At 37.0% G+C, this 16,780-nt stretch overlaps 1 protein-coding gene across 5 annotated transcripts in view; it reads left to right on the top strand.

The window, feature by feature from the left end:
- The window catches only part of RCOR3 (REST corepressor 3), a 53,729-nt gene extending 47,613 nt beyond the window's left edge, over positions 1-6,116 (top strand). For 3 of the 5 annotated variants that reach the window (XM_043568749.1, XM_043568748.1, XM_043568752.1), the window contains 2 exons: positions 2,778-3,019; positions 3,485-6,116. In XM_043568749.1, coding sequence (XP_043424684.1) covers positions 2,778-3,019; positions 3,485-3,829 — 587 coding nt within the window. In that variant the 3' untranslated portion in view covers positions 3,830-6,116. The remainder of the gene's footprint in view (positions 1-2,777; positions 3,020-3,484) is intronic. The other 2 variants (XM_043568751.1, XM_043568750.1) reach the window with 1 other exon arrangement.
- The last annotated feature ends 10,664 nt before the right edge of the window (positions 6,117-16,780 follow it).

Raw genomic sequence — 16,780 nt, 5'->3', positions numbered from 1 at the left:
TTCCTCCAGAAGGCTAGCTGGGGATTCTTCTGAAGGAGCTGCCCCATTAAGTCTTCAGTTGGTGTTTCACTAGAGTTTACCTAGTTAATCAGCTACGGTATAAACTTAAGAATTCCACCTTCTAACCAAAATAGGCTGTTGAGCCGGCATCATGGGGAGTGTAAAGGTGATAAAGAAATTAGCTATATGTGACTCTTGTTTGGGGAAGAAAAATCAATTCTATTTCCTGAACACTTTCTGTGTACTTATATTTCATTGAACAGTACTTCCTAACCTTTCTCACATCATGGCATACAAAAAAAAAAAATACAAAATTTGTCACAACACACTGGGGAAAACAGATGAGACTACTGTTGTCCAGAAGGGACTGCCAAAGAGCTCTGGCTGTTCCAGAACCTGCCCAGCTGTCCTGCAGGCTGAGGGGATTAATATCCCTGAAGGCCCACTTGTTCTCCGGACATGAGTGGGATCCTCATCCAGACTCCAGAGGTCTGATCTGAGCCTTAAAATTTTGCAAAGTAGTTTATATAAGACTGGCATCCATGAGTTAATAATAAACATACCTGGGTGACTCAGAACCTAGGTGACTTGGAAAAGGTCCTTGATATCCAGAGTATCTGGGAAAACTAAGGCTCCTATAGGAAGTAGTTTTGCTTTGAGGGGTCTGTAACTCTGGAAGTGCGACAATGTTGGTGACACGGTAAAGTCCATTGAGCAAGAGAAAATGGGAAATCAAAAAAGGGGACAGCTATAAAATGGAATCAGACATGGGGACAACTTACTGGTAGATTTTGGAATATATTTTGCTAAAGAAATAGGTGTTCTGAGCATTATAATATCTTCATACTTGGACTCAGTTAATTTTAATGTGACTTCTTGCTAGAATACAGAAGAACTAATCTTAGATTTATTTGAAGTTTTCATTTCTAAACTCATGTATTCAGTAGATTTGGTCATTTCTAAAATGTAAACTAAATATCCCTTGAAAATTAGTACATCGATAGAACACTGTGTCTGATTTCTAAAGAGTAGTTATTTTCAAGTGCAGCAATCTCAAATAATTTATTTTCAAAGTATAAGTAATAGAGAAGTACTTGAATATATAGAAGTAATTTCTAATATTAAATAACCTTGGATTTCTATTGCCAAATAAGCCCTCAGTGGAACCTAGTCACCATTAGAATTTATACTCAACTCCAGAGTTTAAACTGGACATTAGCTCATGGATTTAAAGAGAATTTATATTGCTAAATGCTGTAAAGAACGTCAAGTGTCATAATTTATTATCATGCATATGTCTTTGCCTTTGAGAACAGAGGAAATGAACATAGTTTATAAACCCAGAACTCTATATTAAAAATCACTATAGCTTAATAATCTCAAACTTCTTGCCCAGAATGCCCTTTAAGATAAAGGAACGCACCATGGAGTCAAGCCTAGCTAGTTGAATGTAAGCAGGAGATACTCATTCCCAAGTTCTCCATATAAAAGAAGGGCAGAAATTAAAAGCAAGAATTTTGTCATATCATGATGCTGCTTTAAGAAGATAATTGGGGAGATGATACCAATAGGTACCACTAAGAACGTGCCTAGCGTTTTTCCTGGGGTGTTAACATATCCTCATATTATTCTCTCATCTGTGATTGTATACATGTTGAATTTATTTAAAGCCCCATGATTCTGGTTGCTTAGGTTAAATTACGGACTTTAATATCATAAGTATCATTTTTTCCTCCTTTCTTATGTCTAATTAATGAGTTACTGTTTCTGTATTTTAAACAGTAGTTATCAAATTGTAAAATCAAAATTTTTGACAGCTTTTATCTTTTGAGCTAAGTGCATCTCTTTCTAGAATGAGTCAGTGAACCTCCTTTTACAATTCCCTTAAGAGCAATTTATTACCCATCTGATTACAGAAAGTCATTTCAAATTCTGTAGTATAATTGACTATCTCAAGTTCACAAATCAAATGTAATCTTTTGTTATAGTAAAACTTCCATAGTGAAAAGTTAAGTTCTCAAATAACTGAATGTGCAGTCCTTCCGAAATTTACAGTAGTGACGATAAGCCCAACAAGCCCTCTCTGCAGTGCCGCTGGGACTCCTCCACATGCACAGCTTTTGCAACTGTTAGAGGAGTTGAAATCCAGCTACCTCCAAAAAATAGCTTCCCTTGTTTTTGTCCGTCACACTGTGATGGTTCTTTTTTGTGTGTGTTTAAATTCTTATTTCTATACGTTGGTACCCTGGTGAGATTAGGCAAGTAATCATAGTGAAGCCTATATTAAAACCAAATTATAACGCTTTTCTTAATGGGGGAACTCTAAGACTACTCACTCAGTCCATTGAGGGGATAAAAGAGATGGCTTATTCCCATCCAGTTTTGTTTACAAACGGTGTTGCTCAAATTTAGGTGACTGGCTACTAGGGAAATAAATGAATGTGGAATTGAGGATGGAACAAAGAATTCAATGCTTTACAATAAATGGACTGTATTTGAGAGTTCAAGAAAGGATTGGAGAAAATAACTGAGTATGTAAAAAATGGTAAGTTCCTGATTGTTCAGTTGAAGGCAAGTGGCTGGCTCGATGAAATGACATAATTGATAGTTTTCATCTGTGACCCTGATATCTTAGTCTCTATCTCAGAATTGAGAAATGAGCAGAGTTTATGAGAAAGGATTTTCATTGCTGGTATCTTTTGTGTGTGCATGATGTGTAGTACACACAGCTCTCCTTATTGATCCTTCACAGGTGTATTATTTACTTTGCCTTCCAGGTGTCCGCAAATATGGTAAAGATTTTCAAGCTATTGCAGATGTAATTGGCAACAAGACTGTTGGCCAAGTGAAGAACTTCTTTGTAAACTACAGGCGTCGGTTTAACTTAGAGGAGGTATTGCAGGAGTGGGAAGCAGAACAAGGAACCCAGGCTTCTAATGGTGATGCTTCTGCTTTAGGGGAGGAGACAAAAAGTGCTTCTAATGTGCCATCAGGGAAGAGCACTGATGAAGAAGAGGAGGTGTGTTTGTGTATGGAATTTGAGCTCATATGAGTTGAGGAATCATTTTGTGTGGTGTTCTGTAAGGTTAATTTGTCAGAGGACTAGCTAAATGAGCATGAAAGGTTGACAATACACTTACTCAGTGGTGCCTCTCTCGTGACTCTTAAGTCCTAATGACATGCTAAGTTCTGATCCCAGAAGAATGGAGAGTGTATTGTTCTTTCATAGTCTTATTTTTATTTCCAGTGTTAAGCTGTTTACTAATAAAGATGCCTGTTTGGTAGCTTCGTTGCTTTTTTGGTTTTTGGTTTTTGTTTTGTTTTGTTTAAAATAAAAGAAGCTTGTGCTTCCAAAAAACACTGGTGTTACGTTTTTGTTTTGTTTTGATTTGTTTTGTTTTTCCTGTGACAGCCCAAACTATGTTGTATTAAGTTCATTAGGAACTATCATCTCATACATGTATTTTTGTTTCCTCACCTCTAGGCACAGACCCCACAGGCTCCTCGGACTCTGGGTCCATCACCTCCTGCCCCATCATCCACTCCAACACCAACAGCCCCCATTGCCACTCTGAACCAGCCTCCACCACTTCTTCGTCCAACACTGCCTGCTGCCCCTGCTCTTCACCGGCAGCCTCCTCCACTCCAGCAGCAGGCTCGGTTCATCCAGCCCCGGCCAACTTTAAATCAGCCTCCACCACCTCTCATTCGCCCTGCTAATTCTATGCCACCCCGTCTAAACCCAAGACCAGTGTTGTCCACGGTCGGTGGTCAACAGCCACCGTCACTTATCGGAATTCAGACAGATTCACAGTCCTCACTGCACTAGAGTTAAATTGGACAGAGCTACAGTAACTTTTCACCCTACCGTTATACCAGTGCTCATCAGACTGATGCAAAAGAGGACAGAATAATCCTTCCTAGATACTGAGGCTGCGAACTAGTTCTGTGGCAGTGGGCTAGCATAAGTGGATGTCTAAGAAATTTTTTAGTTCATGCAACTGAACTAAATGTTATACGATAAAAAGCCTACGGTTAGCCTCCTTTGTAGAGTATACGTTCAGTGACATGATCTCATTAAAAGAAAAAAAAAGATTAAGTATTCTATATACCAAGGTTTTCTTGTTTTATTTTTACTGTATTTATTTTATTGAGATTCTTTATATTTCTGCCTCTTCATAGTCAAGGCTCTTAGTACAGGAATATTGACTTAGGAATTGTGAAAACTCCTTAAGTTTCTTAAGGATGTTTGACTTTTTTCTTTCTTCCTTAATTTAATTTTTAACAACATTTTCCTATGTTAGGAGTGCAAGAATAAATAGCCTGCATTTCAGATTTTGACATATGTTCATTTAATGCATATTTAAGAAATTATAGTGCATATCCCTTTTTTCAAAAAATCTTGCTTTTTTTTCCAAAGGAATTTTAATATATTCCTTTAAAAGAAAGCAATTTAATCAATTGCAAAGCAATTATATGAAACCACAAAGAATGTACTGAACCTACTAACCCTTTAACATACACTTCAGGGTCCTAGTACAAAGTCCTTGCTTAAAGGTCATTGACCCATCATCTATCAGTAATAAGAGGATCGGAATAATAATTTTACGTACAAATGAGGACTTAATTTGTTGAAGTACGGTGTCTTTAAGTTCCTTGAAGATGGAGTTAATTTTGACTTTTTTTTTTTTTTTTTTAATGTTTCTAAATGCTATCTGCTTTTAACTAGTTGCCTATATTCGGGGACGTTAGAAGAGAATTATATTTTGTCAGTAACGTGGAGATAGTGGTTATGGAAGCATTTATTTACAGTACCCTTTTTGTGTTTAGGTTCCGACTTAAAATTGCCCTCATACTTATTAATATGGTCTGCATTTAATATAAAGGGTGTTTTCTTGATAAATCTCTATTGTACTATTTGGATACATTTGTGTATTCCTTGCAGCCGACCTGTGCTTGTGGGTTTGGTTTAGGGTTAAATCATCAACATTATTTCATAAAATAAATTTAAGAATTTGTTCTGTGTCATCTAAAGATGTATCAGTATATTGTCAACAATTGTGCTGTTAACTTAAAATGCTGAGACCCCTTTTTATAAAGAAGCAAAAACATTTCAAGTCTTAATTGAACTCATAAATCATTAAGTACCTACAAAGAATATTTTGCAAGTAATAGTATTTCAACAATGTGTTACTAATATTTTTGATACAGTGATTTCATATTGGAATCATGACTTGTGCAAAGGGACAGATCACTTAGATTACTATCCTAGTGAAACATAAGGCTAAATGTTTGCACATTTACATTCTCATATTTAAAACTACTTGACAACATCTAAGGCCCTAATTTATGTTTTGAGAAGTCATATATTCTCAATATTGGAAAAATAATCCTTACCATTGGCTCTAAAGCCTTAAAAGAGCTGTAGATTTAAATTCATTGTTTAGTTTCAATTTTGAAGTTTTAGATCACTCTTCTTCAGAAGGACCTTAAGTTCTGGCACAAACTTTTTCCAGGGTGTGTCTTTTCTTTCTCATTGGATCATCTTAAATAGTTCCTGCCCCTGGATTGTAACTAGATAAAAATCTGATTTAAAATCCTTAATATTCAAGAATTTATACTTATTTTTACTTTAAAAGCCACGAGGGGAGGGGGGGGGCAGTTATATATCTTAAAAGAAAATATCTAAAGCATTTTTCTAAAGATTGTCTTGCATATGTGCATATTATACAGCTCTTATTGTCTTGTCTCTCGTCAGTAGACCTTCAGTATACAGTGTGTGGGACATGTCAGTCACGTTGGTCAGCACCAGCATCTGTCCAGCTGTTAAGTATATTATGATTCATTTAAAAATCTGTTCTATCCCACCTGTGGGCCAAGATGCTGTATCTGAGGGATGTGCTGTGATTTTATTTACATACACTAGAGCACACAGTAGAAAAATCTGAGCTTCATTAGTAATATGACACATGTATATAGTGAGATGTCTTATTGTGTGCTTTGCATATTTTGTAAATATTTTGCACGCCATTAATTTTCTTTTTTGTTTAAGCAGTGTTTGGCCTGGAAGAGTGATATGCTTGCTGCTTAATCAAAGGATTAAAGAGTTAAAGGTGTCTATGTCTTCTATTTTTATATAATTTCATGCTGTATGAGGAATTTAGGACCTCTTCACTGTGAAATTCTATTGATTTTTATAAAAAAGCAAAATCTAGAAATATTTTAATGACCATTTCATAATGTCAAGGTTATCATTTTTGAAAAATCTACACCCAAGTATTTTTTTTCATTACATAACTAAAAATAAATCACACTATTGATATGCCTGGTAATATTAATGAAAAAATATTTTTTATATATTCTTTAATTGCAGTGTAATATGGATGGAGGTAAAGGTAAGTTTTGATCATAACTTTTCCTTAATAATTTTACAATTAAGTGAGTAAAAATGTAGAATAAAGATGAAAGAATATAAAATTCTGTATTAATATAGGCCAGCATTCTTTTTAGGAATAAATGTAGGGAATAAGCAAAAAGTAACAGTCATGATTTAAAAAAAATAATATTGCAAGTTTTTTGTTGAAGCACCAAGTTTAGTTGGTAAATATGTTATAGTATTTTAATGTTTCTTCCTGCTATCCAAGGAATATTACTCAGACATGTTAATAATGGCTGCTCACTTAACACTAGAGTATCATGGTCTCCTCAAAGCTACTAATAATCCAACTTAGAACTCAGAGCAAGATCTATGTTTCTCTTTGTGTTTCTCCAAAATGATGAATACATCTGGACTAGGAAACATAAGAAAAAGAAATTAACATCTGTTAGTTTTTTAACTTAGGCATTCATTATAGATATCCATAAGAAGATAACTGAATAAGTAAATGCAGAAAGAATCCAATAATCAAGTCTGAGAAACCACGTGATATAAAATGTAAGAAGCGACCTCATTTTCTCGCAGCATTACTGGGAGTACATAACTGCCTTCTCCTAGGACAAAATAGGTCACCTATAACCCCTCCTAACTTCAATCCGTATCATAACTTTACCTCAGTGAAGGAATGTTCTGCAGCAGTAAATTTTAGTAGCAATGGAGTTGGGAAGTAAATTACTGAATTGCTCCTGGATGTGTGTTTGTATCAAAAGGCCATGTGGCTTTATTTGCCCTTCCTTTACTTGCAAAAGTCTGGCACACCTAAGGGAGAATGATGAAGACCAGGAATTGGTGTTGGGTTGAGATGTTTTCCAGATTTAAAGTAGACCATTGTTTACTGATAAGGGAATGGGTGTTTACAATGTGGTTAATAGAAACTTCAGAATCCTAAAGTTGGAATTTGGGTGAGCAGAGTCTCTAAGGAAAAGATGCTGGGAATGCGAACTGGAGAGATCTAGGAGCAGTCTTCACAATATAAATGGCAGAAAGGCTAACCTCCCAGGATGCTTTATATAATGTCTTTTTTCTCTGTTATATGGTCTAATCTTATTTAAATATATGGGGTGCAGTTACCAAAACTAAGGAGGTCCTGAATTAACACCACAACAAAAGTTACTTCTTGAAGTACCTACCTAGCTTACTGCCCAGAACAGCTTTCATGATTGGCAGGATTTGGCTTCAAGAGGCCTCTACTCCCGAGACCATTTTTTTTCACATGCTGTAGCTTTTCCAAGAGTTTTAAAACAATCGTTGAAGGGCTTGTTGCTTGACTTACATTAAAAAAAAAAAAAAAAAAAAATCCTCCCTCTACTGTGATGACTCTTTTCCAACTCTGTTGAACAAGTTACTTCACCTCTACAATCCTCAGTTTATTTTTCTTCCCTTCCAAAATCTTACTGAACTGACAGGAAATAACAAAAATCAAAATAACACTTAGCAGTGCTAGAAAGCCAGGGGAGGTACGACCAGCAGATGGAGACAGATTATGACAAAACCTCATAGAATTAAGGAACTTCCCAACTCCATGAAGGCAAAAGTACAGGAAAACATTCTCAGAAGTATCCCATAATAACCTCAGATTAGAGGCACAGATGTGGAACAGCCCCCAAAGATTTCCTTCCTAGTATTCATGCCCTTGTGTGTGGGTTGGATGTAGTGACTTGCTTCTGACCAATAAGAAATGGCAAAGGTGATGATGTCACTTCTATGGTTAGGCTAAAAGATTGTGATTTATGTCTTGTTAACAGATGATTGCATTGCCTCCTATGAGAGACTCTGAAGCAGAGAATTCAGCCAAGCTGTGCCCTAATTTCTTACAACAGAAACTGAATTCGTATTGTTTGGAGCTGCTAGGTTTGGGGGCAATACTTGTTATGCAGCAATAGAAAACTAATGAAATAGATGACTATCTCCCATCTTAACAAAAGAAAATTGGAATGACTAATGTCAAAGATTTCAAAGGAAAGAATATTATCAAGGATGGTCATTTAATAATGAAAAGGTGCCCATTCATCAGAGGATCCCTCTTAGAGCTGCAAGAAGAAATAAGCAAATCCTCATTAAAGTCCATGATTTCAATAACCATCTCTCATAAATTGACAACATGAAAACCAAAAATGAGTAAGAATATAGAAGACTTGAACAACACTATCAACATCTTTACCTTTAATTGAAATTCATAGGTCATTCTACCCAGCAACAGAATAAACATGAAATATTTCCAAGATAGACCATGCTCTGTGCCATGAACAAGTGTTAATAAGTGGACAAGGATTCAGATCATCCAGAGAATGTCCTCTAAGTACAATGGAATTATAAATAAGCAACAGAGGGGGCCTGGGTGGCTCAGTCCATTAAGCCTCTGACTCGGTTTCAGTTCAGGTCATGATCTCATGGTTTATGAGTTCAAGCCCCTCATCAGGCTCTGCGCTGACAGTGTGGAGCCTGCTTGGGATTCTCCCTCTCCATCTCTCTCTGCCCTTACCTCACTCACACTCTGTCTCTCTTTCTCAAAATAAATAAGTAAACTTTTGAAAACATTCTTTAAAAAAGCAACAAATCTCTGAAATTCCCAAATGTCTGGAAATTAAACACATTTCTAAATATGCTATGGGTCAGAAAATAAACTACAAGAGAAATTAGAAAATATCTTGAACCGAAAATAAGTAAAAACATAGTATCTAAAAATCTTTTGGATGCAACAAAGCTGTGCCTAGGAGAAAATTTATATCTTTAAGTATTTATTTTACATAGGAAGAAAGAATAAGTCATCTAAGCTTTCTTCTACCTTGAAAGCTCGGGGGAAAAAGCAGTAAACTCAACTGAAATAGAAAAGAGTAAATAGATGGTTGAAATAAATGAGATAATAATAGAGAAAAATCTCTGAAACCAGTAGTTCTCAAAAAGATCAACAAAATACATTAGATCAAGAATAAAAAGTGCACAAATTACCAAAATCTAAACTGGAAGAGGGGTCATCATTGTATAACCTACAGAAACTAAAAGAACTAGTAAAGGGATATTATGACCACTTTATGCCAACAAATTTGGAAAGGTTAATGAAATGGACACATTCTTACCAGAACTGTCTCAGAAGATAGAGAAAATCTAAATTAAGTAAAGAAACTGAATTTGTAACTTAAAAATCTTCACACATAGAGAAGTCTTGTCCCAGATGGCTTTACTGATGAATTCTATAAAACCCTTAAAGACATAATATCAAACCCACACAAACTCAGAAAATACAGGGCTCATTCTATAAGAGCATTATTATTCTGATTCAAAGCCAAATGAAGATAAGAAAACTTCAGACTAATATCTCTAGTGAACAGAAATGCAAAAATCCTTAGGAAAATATTAAATAAAATCACCAGTATCCTAAAAGAATTGCATGACATAACCCATTCCTGTGTATCCCAGGAATGCAAATCTCATTTAACAGTCAGAAATCAATTAATGTAATGGGGTTTTCAACCTCAGTACTATTGACATTTGGGGCTAGATAATTCTTTGTTATGCACTGTAGGATGTATAGCAGAATCCTCAGCCTCTATCCAGCAGGTGTCGGTAGCACCAGCCCCCTCCACAGTTCGACAATCATAAATGTCTCCAGCCATTACCCAATGCCCCCCAGAGAGCAAAATCACCCTCTGCTGAGAATCACTGTAGTATATCATATTAATAAAGGGAAAAAAAAACCATTGGATCATGTCAGTAGACACAAAAAGACATTTGACAAAACCCTACACCCATTCATGATAAGAACTTTCAGAAAACTAGTAATACAAGAGAACTTCCTCAACCTGATAAAGAGCACCCATCCACAAGAAGCCTGTAAATAACATCACACTTAACTGAAGGCTTTTCCTTGGATTGAAACCAAGGGAAGGATGTCTGTTCTCACCACTTCTACTCAACATTTTACTGGAGCTTCTAGCAATGCAAAAAGGTGAGAAAAATAAAGGCATACGGATTGGAAGAACAAAAATTTATTTTTAAAAATTGTCTATTTGTGGACGATGGCATGTAAAAAATAAATCTCCAAAAACCTACTAGAATAATAAATGAGTTTAAGAAGGTCATGGGATACAAGCTCGATATAAAATCAATTACATATATATTAGCAATGAATTATCTAAAAATAGAATTGGGGCGCCTGGGTGGCGCAGTCGGTTAGGCGTCCGACTTCAGCCAGGTCATGATCTCGCGGTCCGTGAGTTCGAGCCCCGCGTTGGGCTCTGGGCTGATGGCTCGGAGCCTGGAGCCTGTTTCCGATTCTGTGTCTCCCTCTCTTTCTGCCCCTCCCCCGTTCATGCTCTGTCTCTCTCTGTCCCAAAAATAAATAAACGTTGAAAAAAAAAAATAAAAAATAAAAATAGAATTAAGAAAGCAATTTTGTTGACAATAGTATCAAAAAGTAAAATAGGAATAAATTTAATAAAGACATGAAGACCTATTCATTGAAATCTATAAAATATTGCTGAGGCAAATTAAAGAAGACCTAAATAAATTGAGGGATACACCATGTTTATGGATTGGAAGTCTTAATATTGTTAAGATGGTAATTCTCCTCAAATTCATAGATTCAACCCAATCTCTATTGAAATCTTAGCAAGTTTGTTTTGTACAAATTGTCAGATTATTTCCAAAATTTACATGGTGATGTAAAGGCTCTAGACCAGGGGTCAGCAAACTTTTTCTATAAATGGCCAGACAGTAACTATTTTAGGCTTTGCAGTCCACACCTGTTGCATGCAACTACTCATCTCTACCCATGTAGTTCAAAACCAGCTATAGGAAATATATAAATCAGGAGTGCCTGGGTGGCTCAGTTGGTTAAGCATCTGACTTTGGCTCAGGTCATGATCTTGTGGTCTGTGGGTTCAAGCCCCATGTCAGGCTCTGTGCTGACAGCTCAGAGCCTGGAGCTTGCTTCGGATTCTGTGTTCCCACCTCTCTCTGACCCTTCCCAGCTCAAGCTCTGTCTCTCTCTTAAAAATAAAAAAAAATAATAATAAGAAGAAAAAATTTTTAAAGAAAATATATAGATCAACAGACATGGCTATTTATCAACAAAACTTTATTTATACAAACAAATGCCAACCTGAAACTTAGATTAACCAAAACAATTTTGAAAAAGAAGAACAAAACTGGGGACTTACACTAACTGATTACTTGTTATAAAGCTGCAGTAATAGAGACACTGTGATATTGGTGTAAAGATGGACATATAGATCAATGGAACAGAATAGAGTCCAGAAGTACACTCACGCATATATGGTTAATTGATTTTCAGTGAAGGTGCCAGAGTAATTCAATGGCAGAAAGGATAGGATGTCTGTATGCCAAAAAGAACCCCGCCCCCAAAACAAAAAACCTTGATCCTTACTTCACACTGTGCACAAAAAAATTAACTTGAAATGGATCATAGGCCTAGATGTAAGAACTGAAACTATAAACTCCTGGAATAAAATACATTATCAAAAGAATGATCCATAAAAGAAAAAATTAATGATAAATTGGATTTCTTCAAAATTTAATAACATCTTTTCAAAAAGATACAACTAAGAGAATAAAAAGGCAGGGAGAAAATACTTATAAAACATGTATCTGATAAAAGATTTGTATCCAGAACGTATAATGAACTCTTAAGAACCCAATAATAAGAACTCTTACAACAATAAGAAGACAAGAACAACAAAAATCAAATGGGCGGAAAATTTGGATAGACATTTGGATAGAGAAGTTATGCAAATAACAAATGAGTCCATGGAAAGATGTCACACCATTAGTCATAAAGGAAATGCAAAGTAAAGCCACAATAAGGTACCTAGAATACCCACTAGAATGGCTAATATTAAAAAGATTGACAATATGTACTAACCATTGCCAGGTTTGCAGAGAAGCCGAAAATTTCTCATATGGCTGGTAGAAATGCAGTATGATGCGGTGATACAACCCCTTTGGAAAGCTGGCAATTTCTAACAGATTAAAGGTACACATACAGGGACACATGGGTGGCTCAGTTGGTTAAGCGTCCGACTTCGGCTCAGGTCATGATCTCACTGTTCGTGGGTTCAAGCCCTGCGTTGGGCTCTGTGCTGACAGCTCAGAGCCTGGAGCCTGCTTCAGATTCTGTGTCCCCCTCTCTCACTGTTCCTCCCCCACTCGTGCTCTGTCTCTCACTCTCTCAAAAATAAACATTAAAAAAAAAGAGAAATAAATAAAGGTACACATACAATACAATCCAGTAATTTTACTCCTCAGTATCTACCGAAAGAGAAATGAAAATGTATGTGCATACAAAAACTTGTGCTTAAATCTTCATGGCAGCGCTATTCATATCCCAATACCGAACATAATCCAAATGCCCATCAGATGGTGAAGAGATAAAGAAAATGTGGTGTATCCATACAATGACATACTAAACAGCAACGAAAAGGGAGAAACTATTGGTATATGCAACAAACTAGATGAATCTCAAAACCACTATGCCAGTTGACACAAAATACTGTGTAGTTATTTAAATAAATTTTCCAGAAACTGCAAAATTATAGAAACAGAAAGCAGATCCCCTCTTGCCTGAGTCCAGGGCTGGGAGTAGGGATGGAACGCAAAAGGACACATAGGGTGATGGGTTGGTTCTAAAATTTTATGGTTGCATAACTGTATGCATTTACTAAAATTCATTGATTGGGTGGATTTTGTGGTATTGAAAGTATGACAGTAAATTTGTTTAAAAGGGGGGGGGGGGGAAACGTAACCAAAGTGTGTGCAGTGATTGCAGCAGCCCCAGAATGGTGTACCGTAATGAGAGGCCCTTATTGTGACTGCTGAGGATCATATGGAACTTCTCAGGATAGAGAGGCAAGGTCATGGACTACAGAGGTGTTGTAAGAGTCAAAGATATTTGAAATTTGTCAGTTTTCCCCATGTTAAACCCTTTCTGAGCATATGCCTTTCCTTCTTAATGCTTCTGTCCTGTTTGTAAAACAGAGGATGTGGATAACCAGGGTTACAAGAGCATTGTTTAAAATCTCTCCATATAGAGTAGGCGCCATTCTCCAAAAAAAAAAAAAAGAGAGAGAGAGAAATATCAAATAATGAATGGTCTTCCTTGTTACCAACCTACTACAAGGTCTAACAAAACCAGATTGTGCCAATCAAACCCACAATCTTACTTCATGGTTCCTAAGGCTAAATAATAACCTTAATATATATATATATATATGTATATATATATATACATATATATATATATATATATATACACACACACACACATATATAGATATATTTTACTTTATTTTACTTTTATTTTATTTTATTTTAGTATACTTTACAGTGACTATGCAGAGTTAACATGTTAAAATGTTTTTCCAAGCACTGATGGGAATTGCATGTGTGAATCTTATTAAAGGAACTGTCAAAATGGACAGAATCCACATTTGGCCAAGCAAACAGTGAAGACAGCAGACCTAATTTTTTTTTTTTTATTTTTTTCAACGTTTATTTATTTTTTTGGGACAGAGAGAGACAGAGCATGAACGGGGGAGGGGCAGAGAGAGAGGGAGACACAGAATCGGAAACAGGCTCCAGGCTCTGAGCCATCAGCCCAGAGCCTGACGCAGGGCTCGAACTCACGGACCGCGAGATCGTGACCTGGCTGAAGTCAGATGCTTAACCGACTGCGCCACCCAGGCGCCCCTGGCAGGCCTAATTTTAAAACAATAAAAATCTAATTGTTGCAACAAAAGAGCTGACAATCACACAATCAAACCACGAACAGAGAAGGAGAGGGAGGAATGTGTATATTGAGAGAGTGATCCTCTGGAACAAATACAGACTATATGGAGATCTATATCCCACCGAAACCTGCATACTAATTTATAGCAGCTTTATTCATAACTGCCAATTAATTCTACTTCATAATGGGAAACAACCAAGATGATCTTCATTAGGTGAATGGATAAGTAAATTCTGGTACTACCAGATAATGGATATACCTCTGGAAAAACAGTATCTGGAAAACAAGTCTTTTGTTTTGTTTTGTTTTTTAAAATTATATCCATCCTGGGAGAAGCTCCCTGTTCCCAGCACTTCCTGCCTCTCTTGTGGTGTTTGCTGGGCTCACTGACAGGCAGAACTGAGGTAAAGGTTATTTGATGAAAGCAAAGGGACCACATATCACTGGGTCAAGAATTTAAATTCAGAAAACCCACAGATATTCATTCATTTATTGCCTCGATGCAGGACCTACTTAGCGAGCAAGTGAGCGTTCTATGTGCTCAGCACCCTGAGGTTTTGCTTTTTGCCTGAGAGTGGTTTGCTGCTATATCACACTTTCCGCGTGTGGTTCCATTATGGGCAAAGAATTTCCATTGTAACTTACAATGGAAGTTAAAGATGCAATCTAGGTCTCAAGAAGAATTTTTTTCCTTTTTTCTCATCTCACTGATCTCTAGGTGTTGGAAGGTATGACCTTTTACTCTGCTCTAACTGCTTGTATGGATCAGTCTTGTCACACAAGGGCAGCTTGAGGAAGGTAATACATCCATCTATTGTTCCAGTAGGTGGCGTCCTCCCCTCTCCATCAACACAATCTTTCCATTGACAACCAGGGCTACAATCACCTACCCTATTAATTTATCCAGCAAATTAAACAGCTGAAAGCCATGTCTTTCTGAAGTTTGGGGGTAAATTTAGAGTGTTTATATGAGATAGATAAAAAGTTTAGCTCTTTTATTCGGTGTAAAAAGTTGGTATATACCAATCTTGCCCTTATTTTTATTAGATGGATTTAGTTTGAAGACTGGATTCTGTTTGTAACATTGCAAATATTTTCAGAACATAAAATTGCTAACATTCATCTCCTTCTTAAAGTTGTTCTGTTTGAATTTACATGCAGTGTAGTGGTTATGAGCCCTAGAACGAGACTTCCAACGTTAAAATCCCACCTTTCCCAAACTAAGAATTTTGCAATTGAGCAAATTATTCAAGACATGCGTTTTCTTATCTATAAAATAGGGCTGATGATTAAATGGGTTGATATCAACAAAGCACTGAGCACAGTACCTGGTGTATAATAAGACAATAAATGTTAGCTATAACCTGCAAGTATTTAATATTGGTTTTCTATGTACATTTACATTCTGTCCTTCCCCTCCATCTTCAAGATCCTTGAAGAAAGGGATCATATCTCTTCCATCAGACTGGTCTATTCCCAGGGTCTGTCTTCTCTATTCTCCCAGACACTCTGCCCAGGATTCTGTGATCAACATGGGGAGCTGGGAACATGACCTTTAGTTCTAACAGTAACACCTATTGAAAATTCCTCTCTCTCAACTTCCTAGCCCTGAAGTCATGCAGCCCCCACTCCCCACAACTAAAGATTCTCTATCTGTCCCAGCATCTGATTTCATTGTATTTAAAACTCAGATATGATTCTAGGGACAAATTGCCTGCTTTATTCAGTTGATAGGGAAGAAGAGGGGGGAGAAACCATGGAATCATAGTCAATGACAGTACAAGGAGCCCAGTGCACACCTGCAAATGTTTCTAGCCAGTGAAAGGAGATATACCCTTACAAAACATATCAACAATGACTTGTAGATGCTGGTCAGGGTATGGGGGGGTGGTGGGTAACGAGTCAGGAAGTAGGCAACGATAAGAGAAGATGTATAAGGGAACAGGGAGAGACAGTAAGGTTTATGGAGCGCCTACTCTGTGTCAGGAATATAGGAATGCTATCTCATTTATTTCACACAGGATTGTGAGGTGGGTCTAGAGTTCCAAAGCAATGCCCACTGGAGTGGTTAATCTGGCTCACCAACCCAAAAGTTGGAATCTGGATTTCTGGCTCTTGTTGAAAAATGGAGACCATGGGAGGACAGGATGGCATGGAACCTGAGCCTGAGCCGGAGCCTGGCTGCTCCTCCAGATCCCACACAAGCTCTGTAGTGCACCAGTGTCCCTCCCCCTCCTCCGTGACTGCAGCCTTGGGCCTCCTTCCTGTCTCTTTCTGCCTGGCTCCCACGCATCTCTGGGTTGTGCATTTTACTAATTCTCCCCTTTTACTGATGAGTAATCAAAGCTCAGGGCAATCAAGTACTTGCCCACGGTTGCCTAACTGAAAGTGAGGAAGCTAGAATTGGACTTCTGATCTATTTCATTCCAAAATCTCGCTCTTCATGCTCCATCAACCTCCACAGAGATTTATATAGCCTACAAATACCATTCAGAACATACCAATACAAATTCAGATTTATATAGCCTACAAATACCATTCAGAACATACAACATACAAATACCATTCAGAACACTCCTGGAGAGAAGTATTCTAAGAGG

This window comes from Prionailurus bengalensis, chromosome E4 (assembly GCF_016509475.1).
Source record: "Prionailurus bengalensis isolate Pbe53 chromosome E4, Fcat_Pben_1.1_paternal_pri, whole genome shotgun sequence".
Classification (NCBI taxonomy): Eukaryota; Metazoa; Chordata; class Mammalia; order Carnivora; family Felidae; genus Prionailurus; species Prionailurus bengalensis.
Note: the sequence above shows the minus strand (reverse complement) of the source record. Positions and strands in the feature narration are given on the sequence as shown.